Source organism: Halichoerus grypus, chromosome 8, assembly GCF_964656455.1.
Source record: "Halichoerus grypus chromosome 8, mHalGry1.hap1.1, whole genome shotgun sequence".
Lineage (NCBI taxonomy): Eukaryota > Metazoa > Chordata > Mammalia > Carnivora > Phocidae > Halichoerus > Halichoerus grypus.
This window is the reverse complement of record NC_135719.1, coordinates 100070242-100091024: the sequence shown is the minus strand read 5'-3', so window position 1 is coordinate 100091024 and position 20783 is coordinate 100070242. Positions and strand designations below refer to the sequence as shown.

Sequence of the window (20783 nt, the reverse complement as noted above, 5' to 3'; positions counted from 1 at the left end):
CTTTTAGAAAGTCTCAGTTGCATTTTAATTGTCTAAATTAAACTAATTGCGGGGCACCTGGGTGGCTCAGTCGTTAAGCGTCTGCCTTCGCTTCGGCTCAGATCATGATCCCAGGGTCCTGGGATCGAGTTCCGTATCGGGCTCCCTGCTCGGCGGGAAGCCTGCTTCTCCCTCTCCCACTCCCCCTGCTTGTGTTCCCACTCTCGCTGTGTCTCTCTCTGTCAAACAAATAAATAAAATCTTTTAAAAAAATTAAAAAGAATAAATTAATTGCATAGTCTAAACCTAGTATCATTGAAACTGGTCTATAGGTAGAATATTAGTTATGGTGACTACAAAAATTGATTATTTACTCTTATTTTTAAAGGCACTAATTATTGGCATAAAGTAAACTATACTAGTAAAATACCATGACAAAAAATTCCAAATGTGAATTTACATGGTAAAAATTCTTGACCAGTTGCCTCTTGGTCTCTCAAGTATTAAAAATAACATACATAAATTATTAAAAAGCTATAAGAACTGTTCATATGTTTAGAGCCAGTAATCTTTCATCTTACATCTGTTATAAGAAAATAAAAATTTTTTTTTATGTAGGCTCCACGCCCAGCATGGAGCCCAACGCAGGGCTTGAAGTTAAGACCCTGATATCAAGACCTGAGCTGGGATCAAGAGTCAGATGCTTAACCGACTGAACCACCCAGGCACCCCAGGAAAAAAAAAAAAAAAAAAATTCAATGTCATTTGCACAAAGCCATTTATTGCAGTATTATTTATAACTATGGAAAAATGTGAATCAATCTAAAAAAATTATTTTATTTAATTCTACAAAAAATATTTAACACCTGTGCATCAGACACACTATGCTGGATAATGGATCTTTAACAAGTTTATAATTTAGTTAAGGAGACAGATATTTAAGTAGATAATTATAATATGTAGTGTTAATGCAGTGATAAAGATAATACCATGGAAGTATTAAGGAAAGGCATTTATCCCATTTGGAGGATTTAAGGAAGATATTGTGGAGAAGTTAACATCCAAGCTGAGTGTTGAAGTTGCTAAGCAAGACCCAAGCAAAAAGTCACTGGGAGTACACAAAGACACAGTAGAATGATAGAGTATAGGATCTGCAGAAGATTAAAAACTGTTTGATATTCCAGAGCATAAAATTCAAAGATCAAGGGCCCCTGGCTGGCTCAGTTGGTGGAGCATGCGACTCTTGATCTCAGGGTTGTAAGTTCGAGCCCCACGTTGGGTGTAGAGATTACTTAAAATAAAATCTTAGGGGAAAAAAAAACAAATGCAAGTTAAAAATAAAAATAAAGTTCAAAGATCTAAACAGTAAGGGGTAGGCAGTTGTCAGTATGGGCCAAGTCAAAGAAAGTATCCTGTGCCATGATGAAGAGGATTTTTCTTATGTGGGTCAAGAAACAATTTTAAGGAGGGTAGTGAAATGATCAGATTCATATATTAGATCATCCTTGGCTGCCTTATGGAGAAAGATTGAGGGGCCAGAATTAGTATCCGAGTCATTAGGAAAGAGACTATTATAAAAGTACAGGCAAGAGATTATGAGGTCCAAAGTGAAAGTAGCAAAGATAGAGAAGGGGGCATTAATTTAAGAAATGTTTAAAGAGAGAAAATTGACAGGATTTAGTGAATGGATATGGGGGGGTGGTGAGAGGGAAGAATCAAAGATGAGTTAGATTTCTTGGTTAGATATTGGATGAATCTGATATACCACAAGAGAGAATATAGGAAGAGGAGCCATTTTAAAGGGGAAAGTAATGTGTTCACTTTCGGACATAGTGAGTTTGAAGTGCCTATTAAATATCCAAGTGAAGGATGTCCCACTAGCCAGAAATGATTGCAAAGCTCAACGAAGAGATCAAAGCTGGGTATTTTGAAGGTTTTGGCATGTAATATCATTTGGAGGTATAAATTAAAACCATGAAGTCTTCTGGACTTCTTGACTGGTTTAAATGTCCCTTCTTTCTACCCACTGAGAACATATAGAAAGGAAAAAAAGATTGGTTCATAAATGACTCTGGAGAACATTAATATTCTAGATGAAGGCCACAAGAACAATTTTTTTTTATGTTATGTTAATCACCATACATTACATCATTAGTTTTTGATGTAGTGTTCCATGATTCATTGTTTGCATATAACACCCAGTGCTCCATGCAGAACGTGCCCTATTTAATAAGGCCACAAGATCAATCTTGGAGGTAGGAGAATCAAGAGAGAATAATGTCATGAAAGCCAAGGAATTTAAATGTGCCAAGAAGGAAGAAGTGTGATTAATAGTGTAAGATGCTAAGGAATGTTCCAGACAGATAAAGATAGAAAAGTGGCTCTTGAACTTGGCTATGTGGAGATCATTAATGACTTTTGGTGGAGTAATTTCAGCAGAATTGTAGGAAGGCTGTGGATATATTATAGCAGATTGAGATGTGTATAAAAAATAAGGAAATAAACTATGAAGACTTTTAAGAATCTTGGCTGAGATGAGGAGAGAGGCAAGGCAAAATGATAGGTCAGAGGAAGTTTTTGTTTATTTTGTTCTTGAAGAGAGAGAGACATGAGTATGTTTATTATCAGATGCCAGTAAAGAGGGATAAGGTAAAGATACAGGATAGAGGAATGGTCATTGATAAAGCAAGATTTTAGAGGAAATTGGAAGGGGTTGGTATCAAAAGCAAAGGTAGAAGGTTTTTGTTTCTATTTTTAAAGATTTTAGTTAGTTATTTGTCAGAGAGAGCGCACAAGCAGAGGGAGCAGCAAGCAGAGGGAGAAGTAGGCTCCCCATTGAGCAAGGAGCCCAATGTAGGACTCGATCCCAGGACCCTGGGATTGTGACCTGAGCTGAAGGCAGACGCTTAACCAACTGAGCCACCCAGGTGCCTCAAATGTAGAAGGTTTTAAATATGAGGAAGAGGGACTCTCTGTCCCATAACCAGAATATGAGGATAGGTTTGCTGGAGTGAGGAGAGGTGGGAGAAGGATTTTAAGATAGGTACTATCCAATAGCCTCAGTTTTTCTCTTTAACTGGAAAAGGAAGGAGGTCTGCAAAAGAGGGAAGTGGGGATTGGGTAGGTGGCTTAAGAAATCTCAGGAAGCTCTGAGTATTGTTTCTGCTTACACATAGGGAGTCATAAGGATGGCAGTACATTAGAATATGTACATTAGAATGTGATTTTGAATAATTGTGCAAATAGGTTAAATGGACTTTGAGCCACACCACTCATGACACCACTCACCTCAGTGCTCTAAGTTACAAGTCAGATTCCAAGAAAGAAGCTCTCATTACAACTAATTATCCATTTGCCCTCAAAAACCATGAGGACTAAAACCTTTATATCTTGTATCTCAGTTTACCTAAATCACTTCTGAAAATCCATCATCATAGCTGAACTCTTATTGAGAGGTTTTTTTCTCACACCAATCAGTTCTCCAGTTCTCCAACACTAAATGCATGTCCAATAATTCTGACACTATCCAGAGTTAGCTCAGACCCCACTGCTTAAGGGCTTAGTCCCAGAAGACTGTCCCCACTTAAGATGCTAGCGACAAGTGGGGTGCCCACACTACCCATATTTCTGTCTGGATGACTGAAAGTTCAGGAGTTCCCACAATACCCCCCCCACACACACAAGTTTGCCAGAATGACTCCTAGAACTCAGGAAAGTGCTTTACTTACCAGTTTATTACAAAGAATACAACTGAGCAACAAATGGAAGAGATACATCGAGCAGGGTATGGGGAGGAGGGGGACAGAGCTTCCATGCCCTCTCTGGGCATGCCACCCACCCCTAGCATCTCAGTGGTCACCAGCCTAGAAGCTCTCCAAACCCCATTGTTTAGGGAGTTTTATGGAGATTTCATTATGAGGGTAAGATTGATTAAATCATTGGCCATTGCTGATTGAGCTCAACCTCCAGACTGTTAAATCACATGGTTGGTACCTTTGGCTTCTCCCCCACCCCCATGCTGAAGCTATCTAGGTGGCCACTTGTAGTCACCTCAGTAGCATAAACTCAGGTGTGATTGAAAAGGGCTCATTATAAATAACAAAAGACATTCCTATCACTCAGAAAATTCCAAGAAGTTTAGGAGCTCTGTCTTAGAAACCTGGGCTATAACCCAAATATATTGTTTTTTATTACACCATTATTATATGTTCCTATATATCATCTAATTTAACTTAATCACCCAGCCCTTTTCTTTTTTTATTTTATTTTTTTAAAAGATTTTATTTATTTATTTGAGAGAGAGAATGGGAGAGAGAGAGAGAGAGAGAGTACACACGAGAGGGGGGAGGGTCAGAGGGAGAAGCAGACTCCCTGCTGAGCAGAGAGCCTGATGCAGGACTCAATCCTGGGACTCCAGGATCATGACCTGAGCTGAAGGCAGTCTCCTAACCAGCTAAGCCACCCAGGCGCCCCAGCCCTTTTCTTTTTGATTCCTCAAACCTGTCTGTCATATCCTGTAGAATTCATATTCAATCATAAGAAAAATCCCCTTTATTTTCAACTTCTTGTTCTAATGAAATATGACTGATGCTTAAGGATACTGTTTTTGCCAAAGCCCTCTCAAACCTGTTTTGTTTTGTTTTGTTTCCCCATACCTCATGTATCACAGGTCCTAAAGGTTGGGTAAGTGTTCTCTTTGTTCCTCATATCCACTTACCAAATTTTTCATCTCCCCTCTCTCCAAAATCTCAACTCATTCCAAGCATTTGCCATCAGGCTGTATCATTTGATACACCTTCTTGGTGCCAACATCTGCTATCTCTTCAGTAACTTCATTTATTGAAGATTTTTATAGCTGGCTTACTTTCTCATCATTCTATACAAACAGTCATTCTTGCTGATTTCAACATCCCCATAGTATGATCCACAGTTATACAACAACTTTGCCTCTCTCCTTGATCTCACTTCTAACAGTCTTTTCTGCCTTTACGTTAGGCACTGTTCTCATGATTATATTTCAACTTCGTCATTACCAGTGACTTCAAACTTCCAAAATCTTGGTTTCATGCATTCCGTTCTCTGACTACCACCTCCTTTCTTACTAGCTTATTTATTTCAGTACTGTACTGCAGTCATTCTTTGTTCCCTTCAAGACTTTTAATCCTTTGGTCCTATAATCAGAAAACTTACTGCTCACTGATCACTACATGTCCTCAGCTTAGATTCCAGGAACATCACTGTTGTCATTCCTTTGAATACGCTCGTGGCTCCCTTGCCCTTCTTCCATCATACTCTTCTAGAGTTAGACTCAGTTCTCCACTTATGCCATGGCTGCACCTGAGCAGCAATATGTGGCTAGAGAAGCACACATACCTATCTTAAGTGGTCTCACTTAAGACACTTAGCAATGTCAGCAACCCCTTTACTTTCCCTAAGTGATTTATTCTTCCACTTCCTTGGAGGACTGTTTTGTACCTCTTCTCTCCATAAAAACATCCAAACCCCCCCAACCCTCACCATTCCAACTCTCACCTGATGATGACTTTTTCTCTTACTCTACTAAGAAGATAGAAGCAATCAGAAGAATACTGACTCATCTGATCTCCAAATCCACCAAGTTATTTCTATCTAAGATCAATCCCTCCATTTCTCTACTTACTAGCTTCCATTCCCTCTTCTCTGCACAAGGGCTCTGCTCTTGCATTTATCCCGTATCTCTTTTACATCACCTTCCCCCACTGTACTACATCATTGCCATCAGCATGCAGACATGTTCTGGTTTAAGCTCCCAGATTAAACCACTCTTCCCTGGATGCCATGGTGTTTTCTCTGCTTATCCTTGTATCTGTCTCATCTGTTTTATTCTTTATAGAAAAGTCCTTGGAAAAGTTGATATCCACTGTTTTTCCTTCATCTCCTTTTCTCTCTTGAACCACTCCAGTCAAGATTTGTCCCCACCACGTCACTGAAAATGCTCTCATTAAGGTCAAATAATTCCCTGGTGTATCATTTTCATTGGAACAAATTCACATTTTTAAAACAAGCAATATAACAAAACTATATAGGCACTCAATAACTGTTGAATGAATGAATGTTCTTTAATCATACTGGATAGAGAATATGTATTTTTATGCTATTGCACAGAGTTTGGAGACATTGAAATGAAATATGTATACTTGCAAGAGACCATATGTAATTTGCATGCAAGGTATAAAGAAAAAAATCTAAGTACCAGCTTAAGAAATAGGCTATTAACAATACCTTTCAATTCCCTTGTGTCCCTCCTTGATGCATTTCCTTTCCTCCCCTAGAAGTAACCACTATTTTGAATTTTCTGCATATTATTTCTTTGCTTTTCATTGTAATTTTGCCACATATTCATGTGCCTCAATATAGCATTAGGTTTTATACATTTTTATGTAAGTAGAGTAATGCTACATATATTCTTCAGGGATGTGTTTTCTTACTGAACAATAAGTTTATGAAATTCATCTGTGAGATTGCATGAAGCAATAGTTCACTTAGTTTCATTGGTGTATGGTATTACAGTATATGGGTATAACACAATATTTTCTTTTTACAATGAACATATTAATAAGAATTAAAGTGTTACACACATATAGAAGAATGCACAAATCCCAAGTGTACAGGTCAGTGAATTATCACAAAGTGCATGTTACAAACCAGTTCAAGAAATAGTATGTGACCAACACCCAGAAACCACTCTGGAGTTCCCTCCCTGCCCTCCCCAAAGGTAACCACTATCTTCATTTCTAATCCAGAGATTAGAAATGTTTTTGAACTTGGTATAAATGATACTATACAGAATGTATTCTTTTGATTTGGGCTTCTTTCCCTTGGCATTATATGTATAAGATTCACTTCTGTTAAAAGAAAAAAAAGATTGGGGCGCCTCGGTGGCTCAGTTGTTGAGCGTCTGCCTTCGGCTCAGGTCATGATCCTGGGGTCCTGGGATCAGGCCCCGCATCGGGCTCCCTGCTCCGCAGGAAGCCTGCTTCTCCCTCTCCCACTCCCCCTGCTTGTGTTCCCGCTCTCGCTGTGTCTCTCTCTGTCAAATAAATAAAATCTTTAAAAAAAGATTAATTCCTGTTACATGTAGCTGTAATTTATTTCCATTGCTGTATTCTCTGATATGCCACAATTTATCTGTTTTATGGTTGATGAACATTTGAACTGTTTCCAGTTTTTGACTGTTACAAATAATGCTGCTGTGAACATCAAACATACACATGTGTGCATTTCTTTTGGGTACGTATCTAGGAGTAGAATTGCTCAGTCTAGGGTGGATATACCACATCGTACTTACCCATTCTCCTTTTGATGGGTGATTGTGCTGAGCTGCTGTAAACATTTCTGTATGTATGTCCTGATGCAAAACTGACTATAACAGGCATTCAATAGTATAGATACACATGAACGAAATTGCTGAGTCAGAACATTTGTGTACCTTCAGTTTTACCAGATAATGCAAAATTGTTTTCCAGCGTAGTTTGTACCAGTTTACGCTCTCACCTACAGAGTATGCATTTCTTGCTCACATTCTTGCCAACAGTTGTTATTATCTGACTTTAAATTTTTGCCAGTCTGGAAAGTGTGTCATGGTTTGTTGTGGTTTTAATTGACATATCCCTGATTACTGAAGAGATTAAACATTTTTATTTGTTTTGGGGCCGTTTTGATATTTAAAATTTAATTTTTTCTGCTTATTCTTTAGTGTGGAGATGTACTTTCCTCAGAATGACTCTTGGATTGGTTTGGCACCCCTAAACATTCCTCGCTATGAATTTGGAATATGTGTTTTAGACCAAAAAGTGTATGTTATAGGTGGTATTGAAACGAACGTGCGTCCTGGCATCACTATCAGAAAACATGAAAATTCAGTAGAATGCTGGAATCCTGATACAAATACCTGGACTTCTCTTGAGAGAATGAATGAGAGCCGCAGTACCCTTGGAGTAGTAGTACTTGCAGGAGAACTTTATGCTTTAGGTGGTTATGATGGACAATCTTATTTACAATCTGTAGAGAAGTATATTCCTAAAATAAGAAAATGGCAACCTGTGGCACCAATGACTACAACAAGAAGCTGTTTTGCTGCAGCCGTGTTGGATGGAATGATATATGCCATTGGTGGGTATGGTCCTGCCCACATGAACAGGTATTTAACTTAATGAAGTTGTATATACTTGTGGGTTTTTAAAGTCTCATTAACAGTGATTCATACACAACTCGTATGTGTGAATGAACTTCCCTTTTTAATTTTTAAAGTAATATTGTTAGGCATTTGGGAAATTTAATCTGCTCTATGAGTGTAATTGTTTTACATGAGGATTTAATACAAACCTAAAAATGAAATCCCTCTTACAAAATTTTAAATTCATTCATTTAATATAATTGGACTAGATTTTAAAATTCAGAGATCTGAGTATGAAATGAAGTTAGACAACTTTAGATTTTGGGTGGTGAATGTATATAAATATGGGTGTGTGTGTATGTATAAATGATCTGTTACCACATTGCTTAGCAGAATAAAAAGTGAAAAATGTAATTCCTATATGCTTATATATTATGCATTATAAACGTAAAGCCTTATTTAAATATTCCTTTTTGGATTCTTATAATCATGCATGTATCATTGTTTACCTGAGTTCTGCTGGAGTCTGAATTTGAGATTTCTGTATTTTGTAGTATTCTCTGAATAAAGGAGAAAAATATATGAGAAAAATAAAAGCATAAAGTGACTTGCTTATATGGAAAATTAATCATAATTCTGAATTGTTTTTGACAATTGCTGTTCCAAAGATTTTCTCTGATAGTAACTAGAGTGGTGTGTGTTTTGTTGGATTGTGAGCATTTAATGGAAGAGTATATTGTGGTTTGTTAACTGAGAAAGCAAGAGCACAACAGCATTTCATCTATAAATTTTTATTTCTCTGTAAGCTAAAATATTCCTCCTTTTTATTGCTCCCGTAATTGAAGGAAAAGTATTTGGGGCATAGACATGCATTTTTATTCTTTGAAATGTGCTGGCAGAAATTTATAAGATAAATGGTTGAGTATTTCTTTGGGGAGCTAATGCTCTTGAAGTTTAAGTTCTTGCTATAGTTTATCAACTCTTCTTGTCCAGTAATTGAGCTCTAATGGCTTTTATCCCAATGTCCTTTCAGAAATATTTATAGTTTAGTCTATGTTCTAGTCTAGTCTACAGTCTAGTCTCTGTTCTGAACTCCAGAATTATGCTACTAACTCTCAAATGCTTCAGGCTTTTTTGAGAAGTTAGGTTAGGACCAGAACAAGCTCAACAAGCCTGCCTTTGTGCTCACTTGTGTCAAAATAAGAGATTTAAAGTCCTTCCAGGATTTTCTAGGAAAGTTCTGATTTGCTTTCGATATCCATAATGCAGCTTGGAAATGCCGAATGTTCTCTGGAATGCAGACTTGATTTAAACCCCTGAATTCTCCTAAATCACTCTGAGATTATTATGATTGGCCAGTTTATGTTATGTAATCTGCAGTGTTTGCTTTGCAGTAAACCACCACGACTTCTATAAGGCAAAAAATTCCTCTCCTTTCCTTTTTTTCATCTTCCCTTTTTCTTAGCTGTATAGAAGATCCTTAGTGTCCTTAGAAAACATTTATATTTAATTTGTGGTTTTCAAAGCGCTTTCAGAACATGCATACTCATTTGGCTTTATTCTTACATAAATCCTTTGAGGTTAGGTTATCCCCATTTTTTCAGGTGGAGGAAAGGGCTTATCCACGATTACACATACCCGTTAGGGATAGGGTTCATTCAGCTCTAAGTATACAGCATTAATACTTGAACCGAGGTTTCCTGACTCCAGAAGCGCTATGCCCTTAATATACCCTGCTGCTTATATGACATAAGGGAATAGCAAACGGGTATTCTTGCTCCCAGTTCACAAGGTAAGCTTTTATCCTTGCAATTTTATCAGCAAAATGTAAACATCTAGGACAAGCTACTCTTGTTTTATATCTGTCTGTTGGAACTTCTAAAACTATGGTAGGTTTTAATTTTGCTTTGGTAGGAAGAGTGGTACAAGGAATATGCAAATTAATTCTTTCTTTTGTGAATATTTGCAGTGTGGAGCGTTATGATCCAAGTAAGGACTCCTGGGAGATGGTTGCATCTATGGCAGATAAAAGGATTCACTTTGGTGTGGGTGTCATGCTAGGCTTTATTTTTGTGGTGGGTGGACATAATGGTGTCTCACATTTGTCAAGCATTGAAAGATATGACCCTCATCAAAATCAGTGGACTGTGTGTAGACCAATGAAAGAACCCAGAACAGGTAATAATAACTAACTAATATCTAAACATAGAGGATGATATGTCTTATTGTGATATTCTTGGAATAGTAGTTCCTTGGAATATAATAGTAAGAGTATTACTTGTCCAGTAAAAAACAAACAAACAAAAAAAACTTTATTGTGCTGAACTTGAGAGACTACTGATTTGACAAAACTACATAGATTTCTATACTGTGATTTTTTTTTAAGATTTTATTTATTCATTTGAGACAGAGAGAGCATGAGCAGGGGAAGAGGCAGAGGGAGAGGGAGAAGCAGGCTGCCTGCTGAGCCAGGAGCCCTATGTAGGCCTCGATCCCAGGACCCTGGGATCATGACCTGAGCCGAAGGCAGATGCTTAACCATCTGAGCCACCCAGGCGCCCTATATTGTGATTTTAATATGCCAATATGCATATTATCATTTCTTAAAGTTGGGACAACACATTTTTAGAAATGGTGGGAATAGAATGTATCTTACAGAAGCTCTTCTGTCCATATAACAAATGTCGTCTTTTTATATGTTAAACACACACACACAGAATCTTTGGATTGTTCTGTTTTTTTTATTGTACATCAGCAGTCTATATGTTAACTTTCAAATGTTCTCACGTACACAGGGTGTTCGGAAATCTAGGAAAAGCTGGATTTCAGGGTTCCCAGAGAAAAACAAAAACATCTTTGAGGAATAGAAGAAATTACATTTGAACCCAAACTCAAATCACATTATTTTAAGGGGAAGGTTTTAAGTTGCTGATGGAAATGCTTTAGGGATATTTCTTGCATAAGAGGGAAAGTCGTAAAATAATAAGAATATGAAAAAACATTGGGTAGTTTTGTTCCCTTTAGAACTGTGTATAACAGTATATACAGTAGAATTTTTAAAGCATAGGTTGTGTAGTTCAAGATATGTTTCAAATATTTCAGCATATTTAAAAACCTGATAAAGATGAATGATTTGTTGAAAAATATGTAAATATAAACAAAGCATATGGAAAGATGTATACTACATTCTTTGTATTTTTCTGTGGTGGAGTAGAGGGAGAGTAGGATTGGGGAAGAGAGGTTAAGGAAGACTTCAACTCTTGCTTTCATGTTAAGGGATTTTTTTCCCCAGTAAGTACATATGGCAATGTTGCTTGTATAGTTAACAATAGATTATTGAAATGTATTTTAAGAAAACATTAAAATACAAATTTATTTTTAGTGAGAAGTCAACTTCATGGTTAACATATTTGTTCCCTATTTTTACCCACTTTTCCTAGGGGTTGGTGCTGCAGTAATTGATAACTACCTTTATGTAGTTGGTGGTCACTCAGGGTCTTCCTATCTGAATACCGTGCAGAAATACGACCCTATATCAGATACGTGGCTGGATTCAGCTGGCATGATATACTGTCGCTGCAACTTCGGATTAACAGCACTTTGACAAGTGTGGACTGGTGGAAGTCGTGTGGTGATGAACCTTGGGCCACATGAACGGATGCCCCACTTTCTGAAATCCAAAAGCTAACAGTACTTTCTTTGTAACTTGAAATGGCATGAAGACTCAAAGTTCTGTTGGGTACTTTGACAAGTAGCTTTGGTTGCTCTTGATTACACAGTGAATCAATAATCAAAAAAAAAAAAAAAAAAAGGAAAGATCTTGCCAATTTAATTGTGCACTTTTTTTTCCCCTAATACTGGGATAGTTTTATTTTCATAAGTGTACATGTAGAGAAAATCTTGCTGCTTTAAAAAAAATTTTTTTTCAGCTCTTCTTCCTTAATATATGCACCATGATTTACTGGGATGAGAGATGCTTAGATGTTGGGAGTGTATTGAATGACTAGACAGAGTGCTGATACTGTCTGTTGGGTATAAATTCATATGCTTCATATTTTAAACAAATAAAGGGCTGCTTTTTTGAGGGGGGTACTTTAAGGGTTGTAAATTATATACCATAGTGAGTCACCTGGATATTCTTCCTACTAAATGGCTTTAGGGCTGGGGATGTAGTAAGTTTGCAAAACAAATGCTTTTACTATCATGATTTTGGGGGCTTATTTTAAGAAGTCAGATATTTACTGTTTATGCCTTTTTTATAGGGCAGGTTAATGCTGGATGAATTTAGTTACCCACCTGTGCTATGCTAAGCATGGATAGAAAGTTAAGCATATCAGTTTCAGTTTTATTTTTTCATAGTACAGCAGGCTTCCCAGTGTTGATGTAAATATTTGACAAATGTTTAGTACCACCCTTAGTACATACTGATTTTTTTCACATATCCTTATATTAATTTTAGTTTTTTAAGATCTTTGGTTGCTTTTTCACAGTGTTCAGATATAAAAATGGTGCTAACTGTAGGATCTATAAAAAGGCTATAATAATGTTCTTTTGGATGTTCAGTATGAGATATGCATGACATGTTTTAATAGTATTTTTTCATTTTTACTGGTGTGGTTCATTTGTGCTATTAAAAATGTTAGCGATTATGCTAATGTTAACATCCAAAACTCATCTAAATGGCCCATGTTATGCTTTTCATGGTTCCTGAGTAGTGATTTTAAAAAAGATGCATTTTTTATCTTCTTCTTGTGCTAGATATATGTCCTTTATAAAAACAAATATATGCATTAAATATAAAGCACTAGGCAGTTATGCATTACTTTGTACACTTTTTAGGTAATTGAATATTTTAAAGTTACTGAGGAAAACTGGAACTCGATGTTTACTTGAGTAATGGTTCTAAATTTGGTTCTACTTTGACTAAAGAAACAAGCGAGACTGTTTGCTACAGCCAGTGACAGCTTATTTAAAATAAGTGGTCAGCTCATTTTGTTTTAGCATGTTTAGAAAATATCTGTTAGTCTTGAACATATTACTTTGCATTTTATTAGGATGTCGGTACTTGTATTTTTGGTACTATAGTTGTTTTCTTTTATTTTCCTTGATTTTTTTTAACCTATTATCTCTTTATAGTCTCTGCAAAACCAGTGTACATTTGTTTCCTAAGAAAAAATTCATACTGCATTCTTAAGTGCCAATAGTTCCAAACTATTGTTAAGAAGCCATTTGTAATTAATAAAACATAGGTTTGTTCATTAGCATCTGTGTTATAAACTATTTATAGCCTGGCAGTTTGCAGTTTTTCTTGTTCTTCCATAAACTGCCAGTATAGTTTTAAATATATAGTACAAAACTCTGTAGTCATCTTTAATCATGTAAGTAGTATGCTTTATGAATATTTGCACAGATTATAAAACCTTGCAAGTGATTTTTAGTCTCTTCCAATTAAAAACTCAACAGGAGCTACTAATAAAATTGACAGGCTGAGTATTTTCTATGTTGCTTGTTTGAATAACAATGATATATAGCAATAACTTTTTAATTGATTTGAATAAACCTACTGAATAGAAACAAGGTGCACTATTGTGATTGGCCTAGACTTTATTTAAAGAAAAGCAATTTAAAATAGATTTCATTACATGCTTAATTTTAAGTCCTCAACTCAGTTTTTTTTGTTTATATCAAATTGTTAAATGCATTTTATTAATAAACTATTTTTAATCTTCTATCCCCCAAAGATAAAGGAATTTGAAAAACTATAAAAATCTATTTTAATTGTAAACAGACCTATACTATACATTTTAACAATACTTTACTCATGTATCGTCATCCCCACTATCAAATTGTTATAAAACATATAATCACTTGGTAAGTTAGACCAAAGGCATGTATTGATCATTGTTTTGGAAAAATCTAAACTTTATCCTGCTAAAGACTAAATGTGAAGCATCTTGGGCAATAGTAGGAACCATATACCAGAGAATAAATTACAAAAGCTTGTAAAAAGAAGAGAGGAAACACCAAACTTTAAAAATAATAATTTTGGGTTTACTAAACCTACGGTACTATTCCTAACAACCAGAGGTATTGTAACCTGACAACTGATAACTTTACAATAGACCTTCTCATACAGATTTGTGAGAAGTTTCATCATGAATATTTTGCTGACAAATTGTGTATTTAAAGTCACATGTTTCTTATGTTAAAAAGCATCAAAATGTTTGATTATAAATTCCCACAGTTAAAGATACTAGAAATAATTTTATATACTCAGGCAAGGGGGAGAAAGCTATTCAAGATTGTCCAGAAATATTTTGGAAAAAGGGTGACAGTGGAAATAGAAATTAATCTTATCATATGGAAGATACTTGCCTCCCATAATTATGAAGACTTAATCTGGTAGGAATGTTTAGCTATTTAATGTTTGTTAAATATAGTAATAGAACTTAAGTGATTTTTAATGTAGCCCAAAGGATGTTTATGTAAGTTCCATAGGTTATTGCTAATATTGTTTCAAATATGAATGAATATTAAACTATAGTAAATGGTATCTAATGATAGGAAAATGGCATTAGGTTTTGAAAAATTATTTTGATAGCTTGACAAATTATGGAGGGTCTACTATGTGTACTTGATATTGTGCCAGATTCTGTCAGGGCTAGAAATATTACAAATAAGATACAAGTCTTTTCAAAGAGTAAAGTATGGCGAGGGAGACCTGTACCCAAAATAACTCTTATGGTAAAGTGTGAATTTAATTCCTTATAGCCAATATCATCAGAAGTGATTAGAAACCTAATTTATGTGTAGACATTTGTGTCTTTTAGTGTCCAGTTAGGTTTCACTGACATGAAAAAGAATTATAGAAAACTTAATATTCGTAGAACTCCAAACTTCCTGGAATTGGATAATATATTTTCTATTAGAAAAAAGTATAGAAATTTTAAAAAATTAATTACTATATTATTAAGGCTCTGGCTAACATTGAAGGAAATATATGTACATATAATGCTGTGTTTATTTTCAGTTTTGGTGTTGGATTTCTGGTATTGTCACCTAAGTGCTCATTTTCAGGAAAATCAGATTCTACAATAAATATACTGCTTAAAAGTTCAATAAACTTGTGATAACCTCTATAACCTCTGTAGTCTGAAAGCTAAGAAATTATAAGATGTCACATGTCAAGTTAACATCCAGTTCTACTTCTTAACCTTTCTTTTTTCCTTTGTAAAACAGCACTTTAATTAGACATGATTTAATTAGATACATTTATTCTGTGGCTGGATACATATTGGGTTTTCACTTACAGTATATTGATTCAGTGTTGATACCCATTTAAAAGAGTGCAAAATACAGTAAGTTTTAAACACTATAGGTTTACAAGCTTTCTTACTGGTGTGAATATGGAGTCAATAAAAATCCAGTTTACATCTCTGTAGAGAGAAAAATTGTTATCCATATGTCTTTTATATTATGCATATTTAACTAGAGATAATTTATTGTTAATTTTGTCAAGTTACCATGTGTAAGTCCCGTTTATTTTAAAATACTAAGCAAAAAGTTCCAAGTTTGCCTTAAAATACAAGTGAAATTAAAGAACTGGATGATAATGCCTCTATTTTTGCCTTATGAATTGTGCTGTATCATAAACCAGAGATGGTTTTGATTTTAACAGGATTCTGAAATTTTGTAGATGTAGAGTACTAATATTTGTACTCTCTTGCAAAGAATGTGATCTAGTGGATTATGTTAATGTTTAAGTGTTTTGTAAATGTATTTTACCTCTGAATATGTATCTTTTTAGCATCAGGGTTTTATTTTTTGTTTACATGGTAAAGTGGCATTTAACTTGTTGAAGGTTGTATTCTTTTGTATTTTATTTTAGAAGTTCCTTGTGTGTACTATTGTGGTGATGCTCTGTAATGACTATGGTTAAATTTCATTTAATGTGAAATGTTTAAAATAAATTTGAGAAACATGACTCTGTGTGTGTCAATTGTTGTGAACTGACCCAAGCTAACTTTATCATTTTCAACTCTTAGATGCTTTTTGGTAGATAGGTAGTGGTCGTCACAAATGTCGAGGTGGGTGTGGGATAGCCGGTCTTTTACATCCTCATTACCAGGTTATAATGAAACATGTGTTAGGCTAAATCCTGCCACATGTTCAGACACTTATTAAAGAAACATTCTTCAGCAAAGCCAGCGCAAAAGAGTTTAATTGGTAAGTTCGGTGCAGTCCCATGCTTTAACTTGCCTTGTAAGAGGCGTTTACTTGAGGCAGACAAGGCAGCGTTCCAGAGTATTCTGTTATGTTTAAGCCCAGTATCAGATAACCAGCAGTCCTCCTAAAGGAAAGAGTGTAAACAGGGATTAAGCCCCAGGTGCAATCTTTAAAGATGTTGTAAACTGTAGGCCTGCATGGATTCAGATAACCTGTCCATGCAAGGATTGGAAATATATTTAGACAATCTGTATATCTTGAAACTTAATTTCACCACTAAGAGCAACTTTTTGATTCATGTTAGTCTGTGAGCCACTATTGCCCAATAATGTCCCTGACATTTAATATACTAAAGAGCAAAACATTGGATGCTGATCAAATTACGGATAACAAGTGTTTGTAGCTGCCTTGAGTATGGGTTTCCTGGTTAAAATACAGCTAGCCATCCCTCAACTGCATTCTTAACAGGGCAACTCCTAGAGTTTAAGTAGAAACTTAACAGATACATGCCGAAGTATATTATAGATGGAAAAAATATGCAAATACCCATTTTAAGAGTACCTATTAAAATATTGAAATTAAGATTTTTTGACTGAGTGGATGCATTTGAAGTTATGCTTGTGATTTCTAAGACATGCACAGATAGCTCTCGTGTTACCCAGAAGTCATTGTAAAATCTGTCAGCAGAGAGTTGTTAAGAGCTTAGTATGTGTAAGATGTGATGCAAGGTGCAAAAGAGTAACAAGCCATATTCTACAATCTGCTTGGGGAATAAAAAATACACCTAATTTTTTCCCCCCAGGGAGAGAGAATAGAAGAAAGAGTGCTACCCTGGCAGAACTCTAGCTGTGCCTCTTGTGTTCTTTCATAAAATTAGTTGATGGTTCTGTCTGGGGCCAGTGCAGTAATGAGGGTGAAAGTTTCAACTTTAATTTGGAAGACAGTGTGGTAAGTGGATTGTACAATAGACTCATAATGAATGGAAAGCAAAAAGCTATTCTGATGAAGAGTCCAAACTCTTAAGGCTAGTCATAAAATTCAGTTCTGTGATTAGATAGAGTAGCTCAAATAGGTTTTGGTATGTTTTCCAGGCTTTTTTTCCCCCTTTTTTTTTTTTTTTTTTTTTAAGATTTTATTTATTTATTTATTTGAGAGAGAGAGAGAGAAACAGCATGAGAGGGGATAGGGTCAGAGGGAGAAGCAGGCTGCCCGCCGAGCCGGGAGCCCGATGTGGGACTCGATCCCAGGACTCCAGGATCATGACCTGAGCAGAAGGCAGTCGCTCAACCAACTGAGCCACCCAGGCGCCCTCCCCCTTCCTTTTTAATAATGTACCCATGTACCCATCACCCAGCTTCAAAAATTAATTATTAGCAATTTTGCTAATCCTTCATCTATTCACCCTTTTTTTTCCCTGCAATATTTTTAGAGAGAATCCCAGACAAGCAAAATAGTATGGTAAATAATTGAGACTCTATCTCTAAATGATAAGGACACTTAAATTTTTCATTCTATAAAACACGTTGATAATAATCTCACTTAAAAATTTAATACTTCTAGGGGCGCCTGGGTGGCTCAGTTGTTGGGCGTCTGCCTTCGGCTCAGGTCATGATCTCAGGGTCCTGGGATCGAGCCCCACATCGGGCTCCCTGCTTCACGGGAAGCCTGCTTCTCCCTCTCCCACTCCCCGTGCTTGTGTTCCCTCTCTCACTGTGTCTCTCTCTGCCAAATAAATAAATAAAATCTTTAAAAAAAAAATTTAGGGGCGCCTGGGTGGCTCAGTCGGTTAAGTGGCTGCCTTCAGCTCGGGTCATGATCCCAAGGTCCTGGGATCGAGCCCCGCATCAGGGTCCCTGCTCAGCGGGGAGCCTGCTTCTCCCTCTCCCTCTGCCTGCCCCTCCCCCTGCTTATGCTCTCTCTCTCTAAGAAATAAATAAAATCTTAAAAAATAAAATAAAATAAAATAAAATAAAATAAATACTTCTATAATACTTAGTATACAATCTATATTCAAATTTCCCTGATTGTCCCAATTTTTTGTCTTTATTGTTGGTTGAGGCAGGATCTATATAAAGTTTGTACCTTGCATTTGACTGTTATGTCTCTGAGTCCCTTTCAGTCTCTACCAGTCACTGCATCCCTCTCCTTTATCATGCCCTTTACTTATGAACAAATGAGATCGTTTGTCTAGTAGATTGTCCCATGTTCTAGATTTGGCTACTTGATTTTTGTGGTATTGTTTAGCTTATTGTCCTTCAAATTTTCTGATAGTTGGCTATAGAGTCTTGATTAAATTCAGGTCTTTTTTCTTTTTCTTTTTTTTTCTTTTTTTTTGGCAAGTGTAGTGGATACTGTGTATTCTTCCTTTTGCATTGCATCTGGGGTACATTATGTCTGGTTATCCCACTTTTAATGATGCTAACTAGTATTAATCATGGTTTGCATTTGGGTCTTGTCAACCTGATCCCTCCATTATCAAATTCCCCATCAAACTCTCATTTGATGGTTTTACTAGCTATTAATGACCACTGCTGGATCCATTTATTATATTGAGTGGCAAAGCAGTGATTTTCTTTCTTTCATTCTTTTTTCTTTTTTTGTAAGATTTTATTTATTTATTTGAGAGAGAGAGAATCTCAAGCAGACTCCACACTGATTGTGGAGCCCAGTGCAGGGCTGGATTCCAGGACCCTGAGATCATGACCTGAGCCGAAACCAAGAGTCAGATGCTCAACCAACTGAGCCACCCGGGTGCCCCAAAGCAGTGATTTTCTAACTGCCATTTTTCTTTTTCTGCATTAGCTGGAATTCTATAAAGGAAAACATTTATCACTTATTTGGTTACCCTGAGATAAGGTCTATACAGGAAAAGCTGGGGAAGATGTTTGATTCATTCTCTTAATCTGTAGAGTCATGAATTGATGCCCTAGAAACCTCCAAAGGTGATCAAGCATCATGAAGTCATGATTTTTTTTTATTAACATATAATGTATTATTTGTTTCAGGGGTACAGGTCTGTGATTCATCGAAGTCATGATTTTTTATGTATTTGTTTCAATATGTGTGTTTCAATTAATAGTCCCATCTTAGTCCAGTGGATACCTCCATTAAGTTTCATTGAAAATTTCCTTGCTTTTAAAAAATTTTACTAAAATTATTTTAAGGGTGTCTGGGTGGCTCAGTCAGTTAAGCGTCTGCCTTCGGCTTAGGTCATAATTGGTCCTGGGATGGAGTCCCACGTCAGGCTCCCTGCTCAGCAGGGAGTCTGCTTCTCCCTCTCCCTCTCATGCTCTCCCTGCTTGTGCTCTCTCTGTCTCTCTCACTCTCTCAAATAAATAAAATCTTTTTAAAAATTTAAAAAAAATAAAATTTTTTGACGATTTAAAATAATGTCAAACTTACAGAGAAGTTGTAAGAATAATAGAACTCTTAAATACATTTTCCAAAGTTCATCTTTTTTTTTAACATTTTGCCACATTTGTTTCATCATTTTTCTCTTATTTTTTTTAACCATTCAAAAGTAGTTTCTGTACATTATGTCCTTTTATCCCGTAATACTTAAGCACATATATCCTAAGAATAAGGATATTCATTCTCTTACATAACCACAGTTGAGGTATCAAATTCAAACATCGTTGTATTTTGGCTTTTACATTTTCTTCCTCAGATCTAGAATCAGCCATTCCTCTAAGGGTCCCTGGCACTTTTTTGCTGGGAAATGGTATTGAGAGATCCCAGGCTTTTGCTAGTGGTGCTTTGTGCACTCAGTTGTTATTGTTTATAGACTATTCAATAAGTAAAGTCAGGAAATTCTTCCTTTTTTTCATTTTAAAAGAAAAGGGATTTTACTTAAATTCTTGGGTTTTAATGCTTTTTTCTTAGCCTGAAAATCGGTTTCTATGAACATTTGCATAATTACCTATTTGATTCATCTTAAACATACTTAAAATAGCTTCAAAATAACAACAGTGATATAAATAGGACCAATGAATGCAATTAAGAGTCCTTGTGGTTCTCTTTTGTTCTTAGAATATATTTCACAAGGATAAATATTAAAAGCACTGCTTTTAAAGTTGCCTGGCTAGCTCTGTCAGTCATGCCATGCATGACTCAGAGTCACGAGTTCAAGCCCCATGTGGACCTGGAGCTTACTTAAAAAAAGGAAAAAAAAAAAAAAAAGCAGTGTTTTTAGAGTCAAATGAAATAGTATCTTTATTTGATTAAAGTATGATTGATTAATGTATAGTTAGGTTACTTTAAAGTTTTAATATTTAGGGATATCTTTTTTGATGTAATTTTATTTTCTAATTACATAAAAATGTACTAGACCCTGAAGTTGAACTATAGGAGATGATGCATTCACTGAAGTTTCGTCTGCATTTCCATCTCTTCCACTCTGTTCATTTGTATTCCGCTATAGGTA

At 35.8% G+C, this 20783-nt stretch overlaps 1 protein-coding gene across 3 annotated transcripts in view; it reads left to right on the top strand.

Annotated features, from left to right (window-relative positions):
- Positions 1-16118, top strand: part of KLHL28 (kelch like family member 28) — a 42822-nt gene extending 26704 nt beyond the window's left edge. For all 3 annotated transcript variants that reach the window (XM_036111481.2, XM_036111482.2, XM_036111483.2), the window contains exons 3-5: positions 7715-8158; positions 10104-10312; positions 11575-16118. In XM_036111481.2, coding sequence (XP_035967374.1) covers positions 7715-8158; positions 10104-10312; positions 11575-11738 — 817 coding nt within the window. In that variant the 3' untranslated portion in view covers positions 11739-16118. The remainder of the gene's footprint in view (positions 1-7714; positions 8159-10103; positions 10313-11574) is intronic.
- Positions 16119-20783: the final 4665 nt, after the last annotated feature.